The sequence below is a fragment of the Perna viridis genome, chromosome 5, assembly GCF_037379345.1.
Source record: "Perna viridis isolate PV_CMFRI_1.1 ecotype Kerala chromosome 5, ASM3737934v1, whole genome shotgun sequence".
In the NCBI taxonomy this organism is placed as follows: domain Eukaryota; kingdom Metazoa; phylum Mollusca; class Bivalvia; order Mytilida; family Mytilidae; genus Perna; species Perna viridis.
Genome location: NC_142449.1, coordinates 19512525 through 19529695, shown reverse-complemented (window position 1 = coordinate 19529695; position 17171 = coordinate 19512525). Strand labels below are relative to the sequence as shown.

Genomic DNA, 17171 nt, shown 5'->3' with positions numbered 1-17171 from the left:
CTATCTTTCTAAATTTTTTTTACATCATCCTCATTTGTATCATTTCTGCATTTGCCGCTCAATTCAACAGCTATAAAACTCAATTTAAATTAGAAAATCATAATTTACAGGTGTAACATTAAATAATTTGTTCAAGACATTCTCTTTGTGATTCTGGCATGACTGAGACATAGTCAAGTATGTTCAATAAATGTTTCAAATCTGTATTTAGGCATCAAATCAATGAAAGACCAGGCAGTGTCAAATTTGAATTCTAATTTGTTTTATCCATGTAGAAATCACAAATTCATATATTCTAAAAAAAAAATGAATGTACTGAAATAAAAAATGAAATAAATTAGCATTAGAAACTGTAAAATAAAGAGACATAACTCTTTGATATGGTCATTATTTATTTGATATGTGAAGAACTTTGAATATATATTCCAAGTCATCCACATTTGATACAGAAAAAATACATATTCTTCCCAACATCATAATGACTTAACCATTACATTGGAACAACACAAATTGTGGAATTAAATTTTCTCTCTGTCAGCAATACAATTGTGTCTGCCTGGTTTCTTCATGGACAGTCGTTTAAAACCAGTTCATTGTAAGTTGTCTTGACAGCATGCTCCTAGTTTTTAGTGGAGTTCTAGTTGCTCATTAACTTTTTTTACTTTGTATGTATTATTTTGGTTATTTTATGTTCTTTGTTGTCTGTGTCTGTTTTCCATGTCTGGTCTTTGTCCCTGGATTACATTCTATTGATTTCCGCTAGAATCTTGGTTCCCTTGATTACTCTTAGACTAAACTAATCTGGACAGACAACTTACACAAGTTTGAAACATATCTTTATTTCCATAAAAAAAAATATCTAAAGAATAACAGAACATTATCTGTATTAATGTTATACAAGTTATTCAAATAATATTTTAGATAATTAAAAAAAAATTTGTATACAAAATCAAAAATTTCTTTATTTTAAATGAGACACAATGTTAAATTATTGACAACTTTGTACTTCATTGATTCATTCCTATTACCATTATACCACCAATATGTAGACTGTAAACTAAAAATTGTCATATTTCAAAACTTACTACTGAATTTATATTAATGAAAACCTTGGACTACTCAGTTAATATTAATGGATTTTTTATAATAAATTTACATGACAATTTTCAAGTAAAAGAAGAACGATTGAGACAAGATTTACCCTTACTACATGTAATATTTTACCTGCCAATTTTAGTAATAGTACTCATTTACAAATTCCAAGATTTTAACATTCATAGAACAAATAGTACAAAGGATTAGACAGATAAGTATTCTACATTTTTAAAAAATGTACGCTCCATACACACAAGGAGTTGCTATCTGTTACACACAAACACATTTGTTAAAACTGTCACCTACTGACAATTTCGGTCATTTATTCAAATTACTTGAAATCAAATATTATTAACAATACAATAACAAATGGTAGATATTAACAAAGGTTCAACAACATTGCAATATGAACAGGTATAAAAATAGATATTGGCACTATTACTGTATCAACTGGTTATGATATAATGAGTATGGCCTTATCTAATTTAAACGTAAGATGAGATATTTTTTTCCTACACGAATATAATGATAAATCTTTATCTTTTCTTTACCTAATTTAACAACATATAAATATTGTTTTACAAACAATAAAATTTCACAATTTATATGTATGTGTACCTTCATTTTATTTCAGAAACAAACTAAACAAAGGTTATGTAAGAACACAATTCTAAATGGAAAAGAGCCTAAAACACTCACCTGGAAAGTTTGAAATCATGCAGATGGCCAACAAAATGTAAATACAAAACAAAAAAACAAAAAAACACCTTAGAACACAGCACAACTTACTTGAAAGAGGTACATGACATGTATGAATAGAAAAAAAAAAAACTTCAATATTCTTTGTGCGAGTGCTTGTTTAAAACTAAATATTCTTGTCTGCAATAGTTTCATATGAAATGGTAAAGGTTAAATAGATGAAAATGAATGATCTTAATCATTGAAAAAAGAGGTAACTGTAACCTGGAAAACTGTGACCATCGTAAAAAAAAATTGTAAATTACTTAGAATGTAAAATGCTAATGCAGTATGGATACTGATAAATCCTCAGTTACCAGCATTAGCCTCTCTCAATAGAATCATTAGACATTTACAAATACAAAATGCAATGTTAGTTTAATTAGAAATATTAGAGAGTTAACCCCTCAACCAGATCTAGTTACAATTTTAGCACTGGTAGGCATCAAGTTTACACAATCATAACTTGATTCCTGACTGTTGAAATTGCATATTATTAAAAGTCCCTTTAAATTTCTCAACTTTCATAAATATTGTTTAGCTAGAGCTCTGAGGAACTTTCTCTTTCTAATCTGTACAGCTCTCTGTATGATATCATCAGGGTTGTTACTGTTCAGGTCTAACTGACTCAGAGCTTTCAACTGTAATAACAAATTTATGCTAAATAAAACACAATGAATACAAAAGAAATAGTATGCAAGAATCAGTGTTGGCCTAAGATCCTCACCAACTTACAAAACTTTCTGCAGTCGAACCTCGTTAAGTCGCAGTCGAAGGGACCATGCAAGCATGTTCAAGTTATCCTAGATTCGAGTAATCCCAGGTCGAGGATAAACCGGAAATACTAGTAGTTTGGTCCATGATTGTTTCTGTAGTTACATCATTTGTTGTACATGTACATGAACTTCACTTTACATGGTACTTCGTAATGTCATGCATTTCATGTCGGAAGATATTTTTTTGTATGTTGTATATCATGTTTGAAATACTGAACGGCACCAAGTGTTTTAGTGAAATTTCCTTTTTATTTTTTCTATATCAAAAAACGTCCTAGTTCAAAACATGTTGCTTTGTTTGATTCACATTCAGGAGTACCGTCAAAGCATGTGCTCTACAATATTACAATAAAATTTCAAATTCACAAGTGAAACGACTGTAGTCGTTGAAATACCCTTACTATCGTCTGTTTGATATTTCATTAAGTAGTCAGATACCATTACAATTCATCTGTATCTTTTATAAAAAATTTTCAAAATATCAAAATATCCGATTACACTGTTACTGTAAATTCCCACGTGTTATTAATAAAATTTGTTTCTTTTATCAACACGCACAATTTTAAATTAATTAAATAAACAAATCAAACCATAAAGAGTGTCAACAAATTAATTTTAAAAGCCATGCTAATTGTTGTCAAAACACACTTGATTTGTAATGAAGCAATCAGTTGTCAGACTAATTAGCTGACTTTGAGACATCTGGGTTAATTAACCTCGAAGTCCTATCGAGGGGACTGTTTGATTACCTCGAGTAATCCGAGGTTTCGATTCATCCGAGGTAAAATTGTATTGGAGTAAGGGAAGTTTTGCTCGGACTTCTTAATTAGTTCGAGTTATCCAAGATTTCGACTAATCCGAGTTCGACACATCAAGGTTAGACTGTAGTTTTATATGTCTAAGTCTCCATCCAGAAAACCTCTCAACTAATTTAAGCAGAATATTATTCTTTGTGGAGAAATCCTAAATGAGATCGGAAGAAGGGATTTTTTTTTAAACTGTTTATGGCATCAAGGTCATGAAAATATTCTCTTTTGGTAGCCTTAAGTAGTTTATTTTTATTTAAATTTCTTAAGTTCAACATTTTTATTCAAGTTTAAAAGAAAAATCAAGGGAACCAAGGTTATAGCGATAATCTAAATGTAATCCAAGGACAAAGACCAGATATGGAAAACAGACATACATAACAAAGAACATAAAGTAGCTAAAATCATACATAGTAAGTAACAAAAACAAATGAGCAACTCGGACTCCACTAAAAACTGGGAGCAAGGATCAGGTCACAGGTAGGGAAAGCGTCCTATGCTTTACTAGAAACACCCGGTTTAAGAAAGTCTTTAATTAGATTTAGGAAAAATGTTTTTTGAGAAAAAAAAACTGGTACCACAGCAACAAATGTGTTGATGTTAAGCATAACCCTACTGAACAAACAGAAATATTTCATATTGAAATCATTGAAATCAATTACTTACTGCTGTTTGCTTTTTGTCCATTTCTCCTCGTCTAGCATGTAAATCTTTCCAGAGTTAAGAAATATATTGGTTTTCAATGCTATGAAAACAACATATATCTGAAATTCAATTCCATATAGCATACAGAATACCAAGTCAAAACAATCAAAATTGTATACAGGGTAATAGATTGTGTATTAATTTTTAATTCTTATACAGAAGAAAAATTAAAATACAAAAGAATATTACCACTGAAAATATTTTCTTGTAAAAAATGTTGTGTATTTAGAATTTATTGCTTGTATTTCTTAGGAAGATTTTTTTGTTATAAATTTTTCACCAAACTCATGATTTAAGGTTTGCAATACTGAGATAAATCCTGCATCATGACAAAATATAAAAATAATAAAAAAAATGTTAAAATTATTGAGACAAAATTCCAATCCCATTTTGAAAAAAAATTGAAAAAGCTAAATAAATGAAACTTTAACTTCTTTCCCTAAAAACCTAGCTATCTTGAACTGTAAAAAAAAAAACATTCCTAAATTTTCCAACAGCCCAGACAAAAATTGAATTAAGCTGAATACAAAAGCGTTGAATATCTTTGTTACAAATATAATATAAAAATGTGTTCAACAGAAAATTGACAAAAGTTTTTGTTTCAATTTCATATTTATTTTTTTGTTCATGTATGTTTGTCTGCACCTAATATGGTTTTCAAGAATAAAGATATAAATACATGCATATGTTGGACAAAATTACTACAGTAATAAATCATAAAATTCAACAAAAGGATACGAACTAAGAACTCTAGAATACTGATGTCCCATATACATGCATAGTATGAGTCCATAGCATCATAAGAGTTCTTCTCCTGTAATGCTTTAAATGCTGTTGTATAGTCAGGCTCGTCTGTAAACTGACATAAAACTGCTACCTAAAATAGAATTGAGAAACTATTGAACTTAGTACATGTACATATATACACTTCATTGTGGATTTTTAAACCAGTAGTATTGTTGCTGCCTGGTTCAAAAACATGAGACAGTATAAGACCTTTCAGGAGCACTCTCCAACAACTTGGAGAATGCTGTTAAAGGACCATAAATATAAAGGTTTGAATAAAAAATTGATATCATTGGTGCTAAACTATCTACTAATGAATAAAATTATAAATCAAATTCTCTGAATATCCTAAATAGCATTACATAGTACCCATTACACTGCAAAAATAAAAGATCTATAATTGTGACAAAATACTAAAGTTAAAGGGCAATAACTCAGAAACATAAAAAGAAAAATAATTATTTATTTAATTGCTTGACCAAAAATGTACATGAGAAGGCTATAAATTAAATACAGTTTAATGACCCAATTACTAACCTGAGTGTGACATTGTAGATATAAACAACATTTGATCATTCGTTTGTAAACCTGAAACAAAAGAAAGTAATGAGCATGTCAATAAACACAATTTTCACTCATGATGAAATTTGTTTTAACATCTAATATAATGAACATTTCTTTACAATAATACCAAAGACATTGAACAACAAACAACTAAACCTTACTACTTATTTCTACCATATAATGCCACATTATAGTGTACATTATAATCATCTACATAAATATGAAAGTCATATGTAAGGACAAAGTAGGAGCCTTTGGAAGCATTTTGGCTTTTTCTGCCAATGATGTTCATTTCAGATGTCTTTACAAGATTATTTTTTAGTGAATTACCCATTATAATTTATAATGTAACATAAAGAAACACTAACTGTGTCATCATAAACACTTTTAGGTACAGCTATGGAGAAAAAATCTGAAGCTACGACTCCTGACTCCATGTAAAACTTCATTGCTGGAGAATACTGGTTATTTGCTGTAATCACAAAACAAAAAATTGAATTTGTACATGTATAACGGTGTCAACTAATGAAGGACATTATCAATAATACCCCTGGCAAAAAAGTGTCTTCTCAAAGTACCATAACTTTAAAATGGAACAAACCTTAGTTCATTTCTCAAACAAAATTTAAACACAATTGGTACATAATTCAAGAAATATTTTAAGGCAATGATCTGAAGACAATGTGTAAAATCAATTAACATTTAATATATTTGATTTTAAGTGAATCCTATCACAAGATATGAACAAAGAAAATGTCCTAAATACATAAAATGTGTTGAACTCATGCTCCTAATATTTCAGTAACCATAGATACCTACCAAAATTGATGTCAGCTTGTGTTCTCAGCCATGATGGTTGAGATGGGTTTGTTGCTAATACGTGGGCCATTAATGTTGACAAACTTTCTTCAATTGCATTTATATTTATTGAATTAGGACTGCAATAGAACATAACACTACAATGGTGTAGAAGTTTAACATTGTAAAGAACGTATTACCATATTAGCAAGAGAAATTTTAAAAGTAGATATACATACATGTACTTTAAACACTTTGTTCACTCACTGAGATGAAAAACTAACTTTTTTAAGCAAATGCATATTCAATACTGGTTGTCTTTAACTAAAGTCATAAACAGTAGAAAAAAAAATTATAATAATACTAAACTTTGAAGTTAACTGATTAATCATCCTTTTACTAATTATAGAGCACAAAATAAAATCCAAAGTTTCTATTCAGTAAAAGGTTAATACACAAACTTACTTATTAACAACTGTAGGCCAGAACTGGACATAGTCACTGTGGATCTCACAGGAAATATCATCCTAACAAATAAAGTTACATTCACATGAATGACATAGTCACTGTGGATCTCACAGGAAATATCATCCTAACAAATAAAGTTATATTCACATGAATGACATAGTCACTGTGGATCTCACAGGAAATATCATCCTAACAAATAAAGTTACATTCACATGAATGTCATAGTCACTGTGATTCTCACATAACAAAATAAGCTTGGGTCAAAATATCATACGGCTGTAAATGAGTAGTCATAGAGAAAAATATAACAAGAAACAAGGACAGACCCATTGCACCTTTTCACCTTTGGACAAAGAGTATAAAATAGATATGTAATTGTGTTTTCCTAATATATTACTGGTGATCAGCTTTCATCTATAAACTAAGCATGAATTTGTACACTTTGTCGTGCTAGGCATACCCCCAATCATTCAGGAAGTTGATATGGTAGAGCAGCCAAAATCACTTACTGTGAAAGTAGTATTGTTCATGGGGTACAAATCTTCATGGTTTTTGTGTGTAGGCCAAACCATGAGATTTGGTTCCCAAAGAAAAAGAGATTTCCACTTAAGTGTATACTGAAAACCTCAAAACCACAAATTCAAGAATCCAAGAAAATGTGTTTCTTCCCTAGTCCATGAAAATTGTTATTCATGAATTAAAGTACTTTCACAGTACAACATATTGTTTATCTATATGAATTTGAAATCAATCCATACATTGGGATATGATATTTTTGTGACGAAATTTTCTCTATAATTCCATATAGCAAAAATTAGCAAAGTCCCAAGAAATAGTAAGATGGTGTCCAACATACCAAATTTAAAACAAATCCATTCATTAGAAGATGAGACCAATTCAATGAAATCTGATGGATGGATAGACAAATGGACAAGGCGATTCCAATATACCAATGAATATCTATAATAAAAGTCATTCACTTTGACCTTGTATTGAATAATTTAACAAATTCCTCATTTAGATACTCACCCTAAGGAGATTATAGTACTTTGTGAAACATGATATCAAAATGGAAAGACTTGTTGGATCCTGAAAAATATAATGTCTGTTAAACTCAAGCAAAAAATAACCTAAAGTTATCAGAGACAAAATGAATGTGCGGAAACCACATTCTTCATAAGAAATGTTTAAAATACTGAAATTTTTTTTTTAAATGCTTAATGTGATTAATCTCAACAATTGTAAGACTTTGTTTAAATGCTTCTATAGACAAGACAGCTATAATGGCATACCTTAGACTTTGTAAGAAATGTCTGGAATGCCTTAATACACATAGCTACATCAACTGACCTTGAACAAACATTATAGCTCTATTGACTAACCTTGAACTTTGTAAGAAAAGTTAAAAATGTCTCTTTAGACATGATAACTATATTAACTGACCTTAAAACTATGACAGAAATATTGGAAAGCATCTAGACAGAAAACTAGGATACATATATATTGACTGACCTTTACCTTTGCAAAGAATGTTTGGAATAGCTACATAACTATGACTAACCTTGAACTTTGTAAGGAATGTTTGGAATGCCTCTATAGTCATGATAGCTACATAACTATTGACTGACATTGAACTTTGTAAGGAATATTTGAAATGCCTCTACAGATATGATAGCTACATAAATATTAACTGACCTTGAACCTTGTAAGGAATGTCTGGAATGCCTCTACAGACATGATAGCTTATATAACTATTGACTGACCTTGAACTTTGTAAGGAATGTTTGGAATGCCTCTACAGACATGATAGCTATAGTGGGATCCCTGTGTATTGCACTATGCCGTCCACTGCTGCTTATCCTTTGACTGCCTATTGTATAGATGTTTCTAACTAAAAAGTTAAAAACACAAATAAATTTGATTTTAACTCATTATTAAATTTTGTAATTATTTTCACTCATAATTTTATGAATGGTTGTATGAAGCCCATATTTTGCTATTTTCTTTAAAGACTTTGAATATTAACTTCACATAAAGTATTTTACAATCTTAACACTGGCTGATTTCAATGCAAGTTGGAAGACAACTTAAATACTAGATATCATTCTTCAACAAATACATATATAAAATACCTGTGTCCCATATTTCTCTGGCATGTTTTCTGGCTGTTTTTACAGCAGGTAATTCCTTTAAAAAGCAGGCTACTTGTCTACAAAACTGAAAGATAAATACATATTGTTTAAGTACAATACCTGACTTGACTTTTGATTTGTTTACTTGAGTGTTTTTTATTTGTAGATGATTGTCATTGGTCTTAGTCTTAAAGTAGATATTTTCTAAACAGGGAGCAATTCTACACATTGATTGTTAAATTTTTCCAAAAAAAGCTTAACATTCCATATTATCACCAAAGCTACAAAATCGATATACTTATGGTATTTTATATTCAGTTCACATTATCATGATTATTGACACATCTTTCATCACTTATAATTACAATACTCATTTTCTCTATATGTCCATTCCCATTAACACTACTGAATGACTTGATGTCTCACAGCATACTACCATAAATACACTTACACTTTTGTCCATATTACTGAAAAAGCCCATATCTCTGACAACATATTTCCATATATGTATGTTAATTTCCATTCTGATCTGTATAACTGACTTGTATCTCTTACAACTTACCTCTATATGACCACTTCCACATTGGTCCATATTACTGACATAGCCTATATCTCTTACATCTTACCTCTATATGTCCACTTCCACTTTGGTCCATATTACTGACATGGCCTACATCTCTGACAACTCACCTCTATATGTCCACTTCCACTTTGGTCCATATTACTGACATAGCCTATATCTCTTACATCTTACCTCTATATGTCCACTTCCACTTTGGTCCATATTACTGACATAGCCTATATCTCTTACATCTTACCTCTATATGTCCACTTCCACTTTGGTCCATATTACTGACATAGCCTATATCTCTAATATTCATCAGAAAGGCAGCACAATGCTGAATGATATTATGACTAGGTTGGATATCTGTGAAAAATAAAAGAGGATTTCAGATAAAAACTCACTGCATAAAATTATAATAAGGATAAAATTATGGTTCAGTACTTTTGAGATGTTTCTGATAAAAAAAAAATATGGGCTTTAGGGAAAACCTGACCACAAAGGTTGAGGTTAATCCAGTATGTACATTATTCAATACTTTATTTATCTGTAATGTTTGCAAGTACAGAATATTTCTTCATCTTATTTAGTGATAAAAAGTACACTTTGGCACTTGAATGTACACTTTAGGGGCAAGTTTTAATACCTGTTAACCTCAGAGGAGAAGTATTAGGGAGATCTCCTTTAATACCTGTTAACCTCAGAGGAGGAGTATTAGGGAGATCTCCTTTAATACCTGTTAATCTCAGAGGGAGAGTATTAGGGAGATCTCTTTTAGTACCAGTTAACCTCAAAGGGGAGTATTAGAGAGATCTCATTTAATACCTGTTAACCTCAGAGGGGGAGTATTAGGGAGATCTCCTTTAATACCTGTTAACCTCAGAGGAGGAGTATTAGGGAGATCTCCTTTATTTCATTACTTTATGTTGAAGATTTCGTGAGAGAAACTTTTTGTGCTAAAACTATGACATAAAACAAAGAAGTGGAAACTAAAACATTGATTTTATTCAAAGGATTTTTTATGAAAGTGTTCATATTTTAAGAAATGTATGTGCATTTGTTCATCTTCAAATGGTGGATAATTTTTTAAATTTTATAATGGCAGCTATATAATTTTTGAGAAAATATTTTGGCCACCCACACAGCAGAAATACCCTTTGTGGGAGACAGAGCTAAAATGAGGGAGTATTAACCAGTATGACATTTTCTTAATATACCCCTTTTAACAATGAGACCAAACATTCATCACTACGTCAGACTTATACTAATTCCAATGACAAACTTTTCAACAAACCAAACCAGACCAGGAGGGCCAATCAAGAAATTTATAAAAAGGGAGGTCCGGTCCAGAAAGTTGTAAAAGGAGGTGCCAGGCTATTATTGCTCATGTTTGTCCATATTTTCACATAATAAAGAAAAGGGTAAATCTTCCATTACCTAACCATAATAAGAACTTCAAAGGGAAAACACCAACCTTGAGCTAATCTGACTGATGTAATACAAGTCTTTGCCTTTTTGACCAGATCTTGAAGTGAAGTATTTTCTCCTAATGACTCGTTCATGTTATACTGTTGTAGATCAGCTAGGAGGACATACCATCTGACATGTTTAGACAAGGTATATGAGACCTCTGCTACAACACGATCTGCTATAGATAGTAACTGCCTGGCTCTTTCATAAATCTGAAAAAGATTGAAAATTATCTTACATCATACATTGTACTTGGTAAATGATGTAATATACATTTCATCACATAGCAATTATGACACAACAGGAGATAAACTTTACTTGACATAACATACACTTTTCATTGGCATTTCAAAAACATACACATTACTTGAGTATACAGTGGCAACTATTTTGCTGTATCTGTGTATAATGTTTTGAGGCCAGCATCAGCCTGTCCTGTGGTATGACAGTTTCCTTGTCGCTCACTGAAGACCAATGGGTGGCCTTGAGCAGACATTTTCATCATGATAGGGTTGTTGTCTCTTTGACATACACACCATACCAATTCTCATTATATATCAAGTATAAAAACAAAATTTTTGATAGAACCAAACCTAATGTTAACAAATGTAAACCAGTCTGACTGGCCTTGGAATAACAAGTGTAAACCAGTCTGACAGGCCTTGGAAAGTACTCTTCATTTTCTTTTCTTTTGACTTGATGAACTAGTACTAATGGTTAAAGGTTGACTTACCCTAACATCTATAAGATGACATGCCTTCCCTATGAGGACATAAATATAGGCCTGATCCAGACTGGGGCTTAATTTGTAGATAACCTGGTGCATTTCTCTAGGCACTTTCCACTGAAAGTATAATAAATAAATGAAAAATGAAAAATATAACACGGTAAAATATAAAATTATCAATGATCATATTAACTTTTACTTGATGAAAACATGAAATCAAAACAGAAACATTTTGACAAGATCTCAAGTAAACCTACACAAATGTTAAAAAAGTGCATTAATCAAAAGAGTTTTTTTTTCAATTTTAAACAAGATACATATTAAATACCTTATAAAAAAAGTTGAATCAATGAAGAGAATTCATTCAACAAATGTACAAACCTTTTCATTAAGTGACATAATATAAGCAGGTGTCTTTCCCAACTTTGTACACAGATCAGAGATAACGTGACGGATAATGTCAGGATCATAGGAATACATCAGCTGTTGTTCTGGGTTACTTAATGATACTGAAGAATCTGTAATGGATTTGAATGGTAGAGTAAGAGATTATTTTTTGCCCATAGTACATGTATTAATTATTTCTATGTACAATTTATTAAAAAATAATAGCATTGTAGAGAGGAAGGAAAATTCACTTACAAGCATTAAAAATCAATTAAAATAAGAAATCCATAATTTAGCTTTGCCAAAATTAATATGTGAAAATTGACATTGTAAACCAATAACGATAAAAACAAAGGTAAACCTGAAATAAAGTTATAAAGCTAAAAGCGTATGCAAAAACTCCAATTACTTAAAGCTCACATATATTCTATCAAGTATTCTGGTAATATTCACCATTAAGCTACTAGATAAAACTTAGAAAATACCAAAAACCAAAATATAATAGCTAGATTGATATCCAAATTATAAATATAGTATATACACTGAACTCTATTACAACTAATCTCCAACATGTGTAGGCTTTACTGGACTAGCATAAAACTAGACAATGTTTTAACAAAATATCAATTCAAAGATATAGTACTAAGTAATACTTTTTTAGTACAGTAGGATTGGATGTTGACCTATGTAGACTTATCAGGATGATAACAGGGGAAGACCATGGGTTATTTTACAATAAGATATACATGGTCCAATAAGAAAAGTTAAGTATGGAATTTTATAGTGTGTCCCCATTACAATTAGTTTTATTTGAAAAAAAGCTGAATATGGCTCATTTTCAAAATTTCCTTCCAGACCGCAATGTAAAGGTTATTTTATTACATTGTTAATGTTTTGAACATTTTTCTGAATGTAGAAATATTTTGTTACGAAAATATAACAAGAACTTTCATTAAAAACAGTTATTTTTTAAATTTAAATGACATCAAAGAATTTTAAAAATATCCCATAGAGTGCTACATACAAACTAAAAACAAGTTTTCTTCTGTCATTTCTTTTAATATAAAACTGAAGATATTGTTAAAAATATTAGCTATATTCTTTTAATGACTTTTCCTACGTCATATCAGCTGAAAGTATCAAGAGTTACATGGCTCTACAAAAAATATCAAATATTTCATTACAGACTTCAAGTATCAAGACACACATGGATGTTAAGCAGGGTATTAGCCAGTTTATTCTGTATACCTACATTATTATCACTGCAGCAGGATAAAAACCATAAATGTAGCTTTGTTACATATAAAAAGGATAAATCTGGTTAATAGCAAGTGACCAATTAACAAATGTACATGGAACTTTTTTATATTATTTACCAGAAATGATTCTTGTTCGGACATGTTTTGACATATTGTGTTGCATAATTTTAGGACAGTTACAAAATACATGTTCATATTTCTATTTTTATTACAAAGTCTTTTTACTTTATTAAAGAAGAGAAAAATGAGATTACTATCTTGTAATGTTTTGAAAGAGATCTAGAAAATTATGAACATATTTGAAGGAATCCAGGTTTAGAATATGATGACACAAGCTACTAATCAGACTTCTATTAACCATTATATTGGTCATGCAGTAGGAACTTTGCCCATGTAATATACTCCAGCCACATCATGCGCTACACCCTGAATACCTCGGATTATTTGTAACTCTGTAGGCTGCTGAGAAACTGATGAAATACTCCTAGAAGTTAGGAGAGATCCTCGTAAACCATTTTTGTCTACTACAATACAACAGAGAAACCATTTGGGAAACATTTAATACAAACACTTAGTATGCCAAAACTCTGACCCAAATATTACATGAAAGAAATTATACCAATTTTTACATCAATTCTTTGGGGCAATATATTTGAGAAGCTTAATGCACAATCTTAAATTTGTTTAAATTTGATTCCTTATTTTCATTAATTGAATCATCTGTAGCCAAGTGGTTCATTGTTAGCATTAAAGTTTACAATAACAAGTAAAACACTTATATGTGTTATGGCTGTTAAAGGAATAAAAATCAAATAGAACTGAGGAAACATGATGTACAAAAACCAAAATTAGGAGTAAAGTTACACTAGAACACTTCATGATAAAGTATGTTTAGTATTTAGGCATAGCTGATGCAAACACTGATCAGTAACAGTTTGTGACAGTGTGTCTATATCTAGTATATCTCTTTAATGTGATCACTTCTAGATGTGATTTGGAAAAAGCTTTTTTTTCAACTCTCATAGAATGAAAAATAAACAAAATATGTTAAAAATTATTGAACCCACTACTATGGTGAAGTCTATAATTTCTAGCTGTGCACCAAATAATTTTACCTATTGACCAAGCACCTGATGTTGATGGACGACTTGTGGCAGAGAATGTGGTCAATGAAGCACACCTTTGAATTGGTGGGAACCGAGAATAGCTAGACTTACGAACTTTAACACAAAAACAAGATAAATTCAATCAGTAACATTCATTTAAGTGAAAAAAAGGCATATACTGTTCACAGTTTTAATGATCAGTAAACATGTTTTTTTTCTAAATTCATATCCTAATAGATATTTGTTAAACATCCTTTATCTAAGGGCAGTAGCTCTGACAAAATAATTGGCTCAGGTTTGTATGGAGATTTTTTTAAAAATGTGGAATCTATTTCATAATTAACAAACTAACAGAATGCAAACCAAATTTCCTAAGAATGAAGGTAATGGGTCTTAAAAAATATAACAAATAGGAAGGGATATAAATGATAATGTTATGTTAAGGAACGACAGTTATTGCATTGGTTCATCAACTAAAACAAAACAATGGGATAAAGCTAATCACTAATCATGTTAACACAAACTATTGATGGGTAACAAATTTATAACCACATTCCACTTCTGAGATTTTCAGTCTTTTTGATTAATTTTTTGTTTGAATAGAACTTTAGAAGTTAATGTTCTGGTAGCTAAAAATAAAATCAATGTCTTTTAAGCAGTATCAAATTTGGGTTTATTCACATATTTATTTTGCAATTATCAATATGTAAATGAGCTACCTATATTCCATACCCTGGTATTTCATTTTAAAATTCATTTACAATATCTCAGAGTTGAAACGGTAAAAACAATCAATTTTCTCATCCACACAGCATTAAGGACCGTTTTTTATCATTTAAAAGGGAGGCAACTCATTGACCAAATATTTAACTTCCCTATGTAAGTTAAATCTTCATACACATGTATATGGGGAGAAATATTCAGTAAAACAATCCACTGGGTATATAGTCTCCAAAATCAACTATACATATCTATACTTTATTTCAACTGTAATAAATGTATCCTAGTTAGCTTAATTCTCCGTGAGTTGCTTCCTATTCTTAATTAAATTAAAATAATGATACATAATGGGAAAATGATGAAAAGGCAATGTAACTATACATAGACTGTTACCAACCTGTCAATTCTATGAAAAACAAATAGATATCAAATGAATGAAACTAATGATATAAAAAAAATCAGTTTTGTTCAGATGGGAAAAATAAATGAAACTAGCATAACCTTAAAAAAATTGTAGATGTCAAAAACATGTTCTGATATTGTTATATATCAAATAAAATGTTGGATTTGCTTTGTTTAAAATTCAATTTTCTATACATTTTTTTTGCACCAACCAACATGCTCAAAGAGTAATTCAAATTTAAACTGAGCTAAGTACCAGCATCACAAATACAAAATTTGAAAATAAGGGATAAGGAATTGTCAATTAAAATATCTTGATAGATAAGGGAAAGAACTTTACAAATAAATAATTTGGTGTTATAAATAGATTTGGTAACTAACAAAATCCAAAGTCCATATTACAAATAGAAAAGGAATTCGATTATGATGACACATAATCTATTCTTGAAGCCACAATAAGCTTCGTGTAGAATTGTATACAAATTAAATATACCAAAAAAATGGGTACGTTTGGTGGGTCAATTCATTTCACCAATGCAAATTTTCTTGCTTTTCTTTTACTTTCAATCAAAAGCAACCAGATTCATTTCAAGAAATGAAACAATATTCCTATGCCATCGACAGATAAATAATCTAATGAAAGATTCTAAAAGTAGTATGCTTCACAATTCATGAAAATGACATGATATCCTTTTTCATTATAAAATTTAAAATATAATAATAAAAATAATAAATTTGCCAATGTGTTTTGTCTAAATTCAAAATTCCTGATGTTACCAAGTGATATACAATTCTAACTAATTGAGAAACCTATAATTATATGACACATGGAATCACTACAATCTTGCTAGTGAACAAAAATATCAGTCATGGCGAAATTCGTCGGACCGTCGGACATGACCGGTACTTTTAGCCGCTGGTCTGGTAAAAAATTTGCGTGATTTCGGGACCAGATGTCCGGTAGGTTTTATTTATTAGACACGCCTCAACTGAAACTTCCGGTTTAAAGATGGCGTCCGAATCGAGGCAAATTTAAATTGGATCAGAAAAATGATTCCAGCTTTAGTATATAATAGGGATGCCATCCCTGGAAAGCCCTTAACAAGGAAGCTTATTGATGTAGAGGTAAAAGCTCTTCAACAGTAATATGAGGAAAAATGTAAAACGAGGAGTATTAATCCAGAATGGAAAGTTGGCCATCCGTGGCTACTGATTCTTGTTTTTTTTTCGGTCCGGCAGATAATTGTTCAGTCCAGCAGATTTTGTTAGGCTGCTGGACCAAATGTACGACAGGTAGAAAAATGATTTCGCCAGGTCTGAAATATGCATGTGCTTCATTTGACAACAATTTAAATCTGTCATATCAGTGCACTTTAAAATTTAATTTGAAGATAGTTACCTCTGCTTGAGGGAAAGCTACTACAAGTCAAGGTTGCATCATCAAAAGAGTCAGCATAACTTAATTCTGGTTCCCTAATGTAAACACTCATTTCCAAAAGCTCTTGTTCAGAGAAATGTCTCTTAAAATCTCCATTCATTATTGCATGGTTAAAATGTGATCCAGGTGATGATAGGTCCATTAAATGCCTGGTAATACATTGGATTAAAGAATTAAATACACAAAGCAGAATTTGTAGCACAGATATTAATCGTTGTGATATTGATATCAC

General features: G+C 30.5%; 1 protein-coding gene across 3 annotated transcripts in view; it reads right to left on the bottom strand.

The window, feature by feature from the left end:
* Positions 1 to 819: 819 nt before the first annotated feature.
* The window catches only part of LOC148616416 (integrator complex subunit 8-like), a 34085-nt gene continuing 17733 nt past the window's right edge, over positions 820 to 17171 (bottom strand). The window contains exons 13-28 of one of the 3 annotated variants that reach the window (XM_088583437.1): positions 16901 to 17088; positions 13708 to 13797; positions 12009 to 12145; positions 11634 to 11744; positions 10905 to 11112; positions 9687 to 9796; positions 8869 to 8953; positions 8500 to 8627; positions 7766 to 7825; positions 6734 to 6795; positions 6290 to 6408; positions 5839 to 5942; positions 5444 to 5494; positions 4859 to 4997; positions 4082 to 4125; positions 820 to 2474 (exon numbers count right to left, since the gene is read on the bottom strand). In XM_088583437.1, coding sequence (XP_088439563.1) covers positions 2358 to 2474; positions 4082 to 4125; positions 4859 to 4997; positions 5444 to 5494; positions 5839 to 5942; positions 6290 to 6408; positions 6734 to 6795; positions 7766 to 7825; positions 8500 to 8627; positions 8869 to 8953; positions 9687 to 9796; positions 10905 to 11112; positions 11634 to 11744; positions 12009 to 12145; positions 13708 to 13797; positions 16901 to 17088 — 1753 coding nt within the window. In that variant the 3' untranslated portion in view covers positions 820 to 2357. Of the gene's footprint in view, positions 2475 to 4081; positions 4126 to 4858; positions 4998 to 5443; positions 5495 to 5838; positions 5943 to 6289; positions 6409 to 6733; positions 6796 to 7765; positions 7826 to 8499; positions 8628 to 8868; positions 8954 to 9686; positions 9797 to 10904; positions 11113 to 11633; positions 11745 to 12008; positions 12146 to 13707; positions 13798 to 14388; positions 14494 to 16900; positions 17089 to 17171 lie in introns of all 3 variants that reach the window. The other 2 variants (XM_088583436.1, XM_088583439.1) reach the window with 2 other exon arrangements.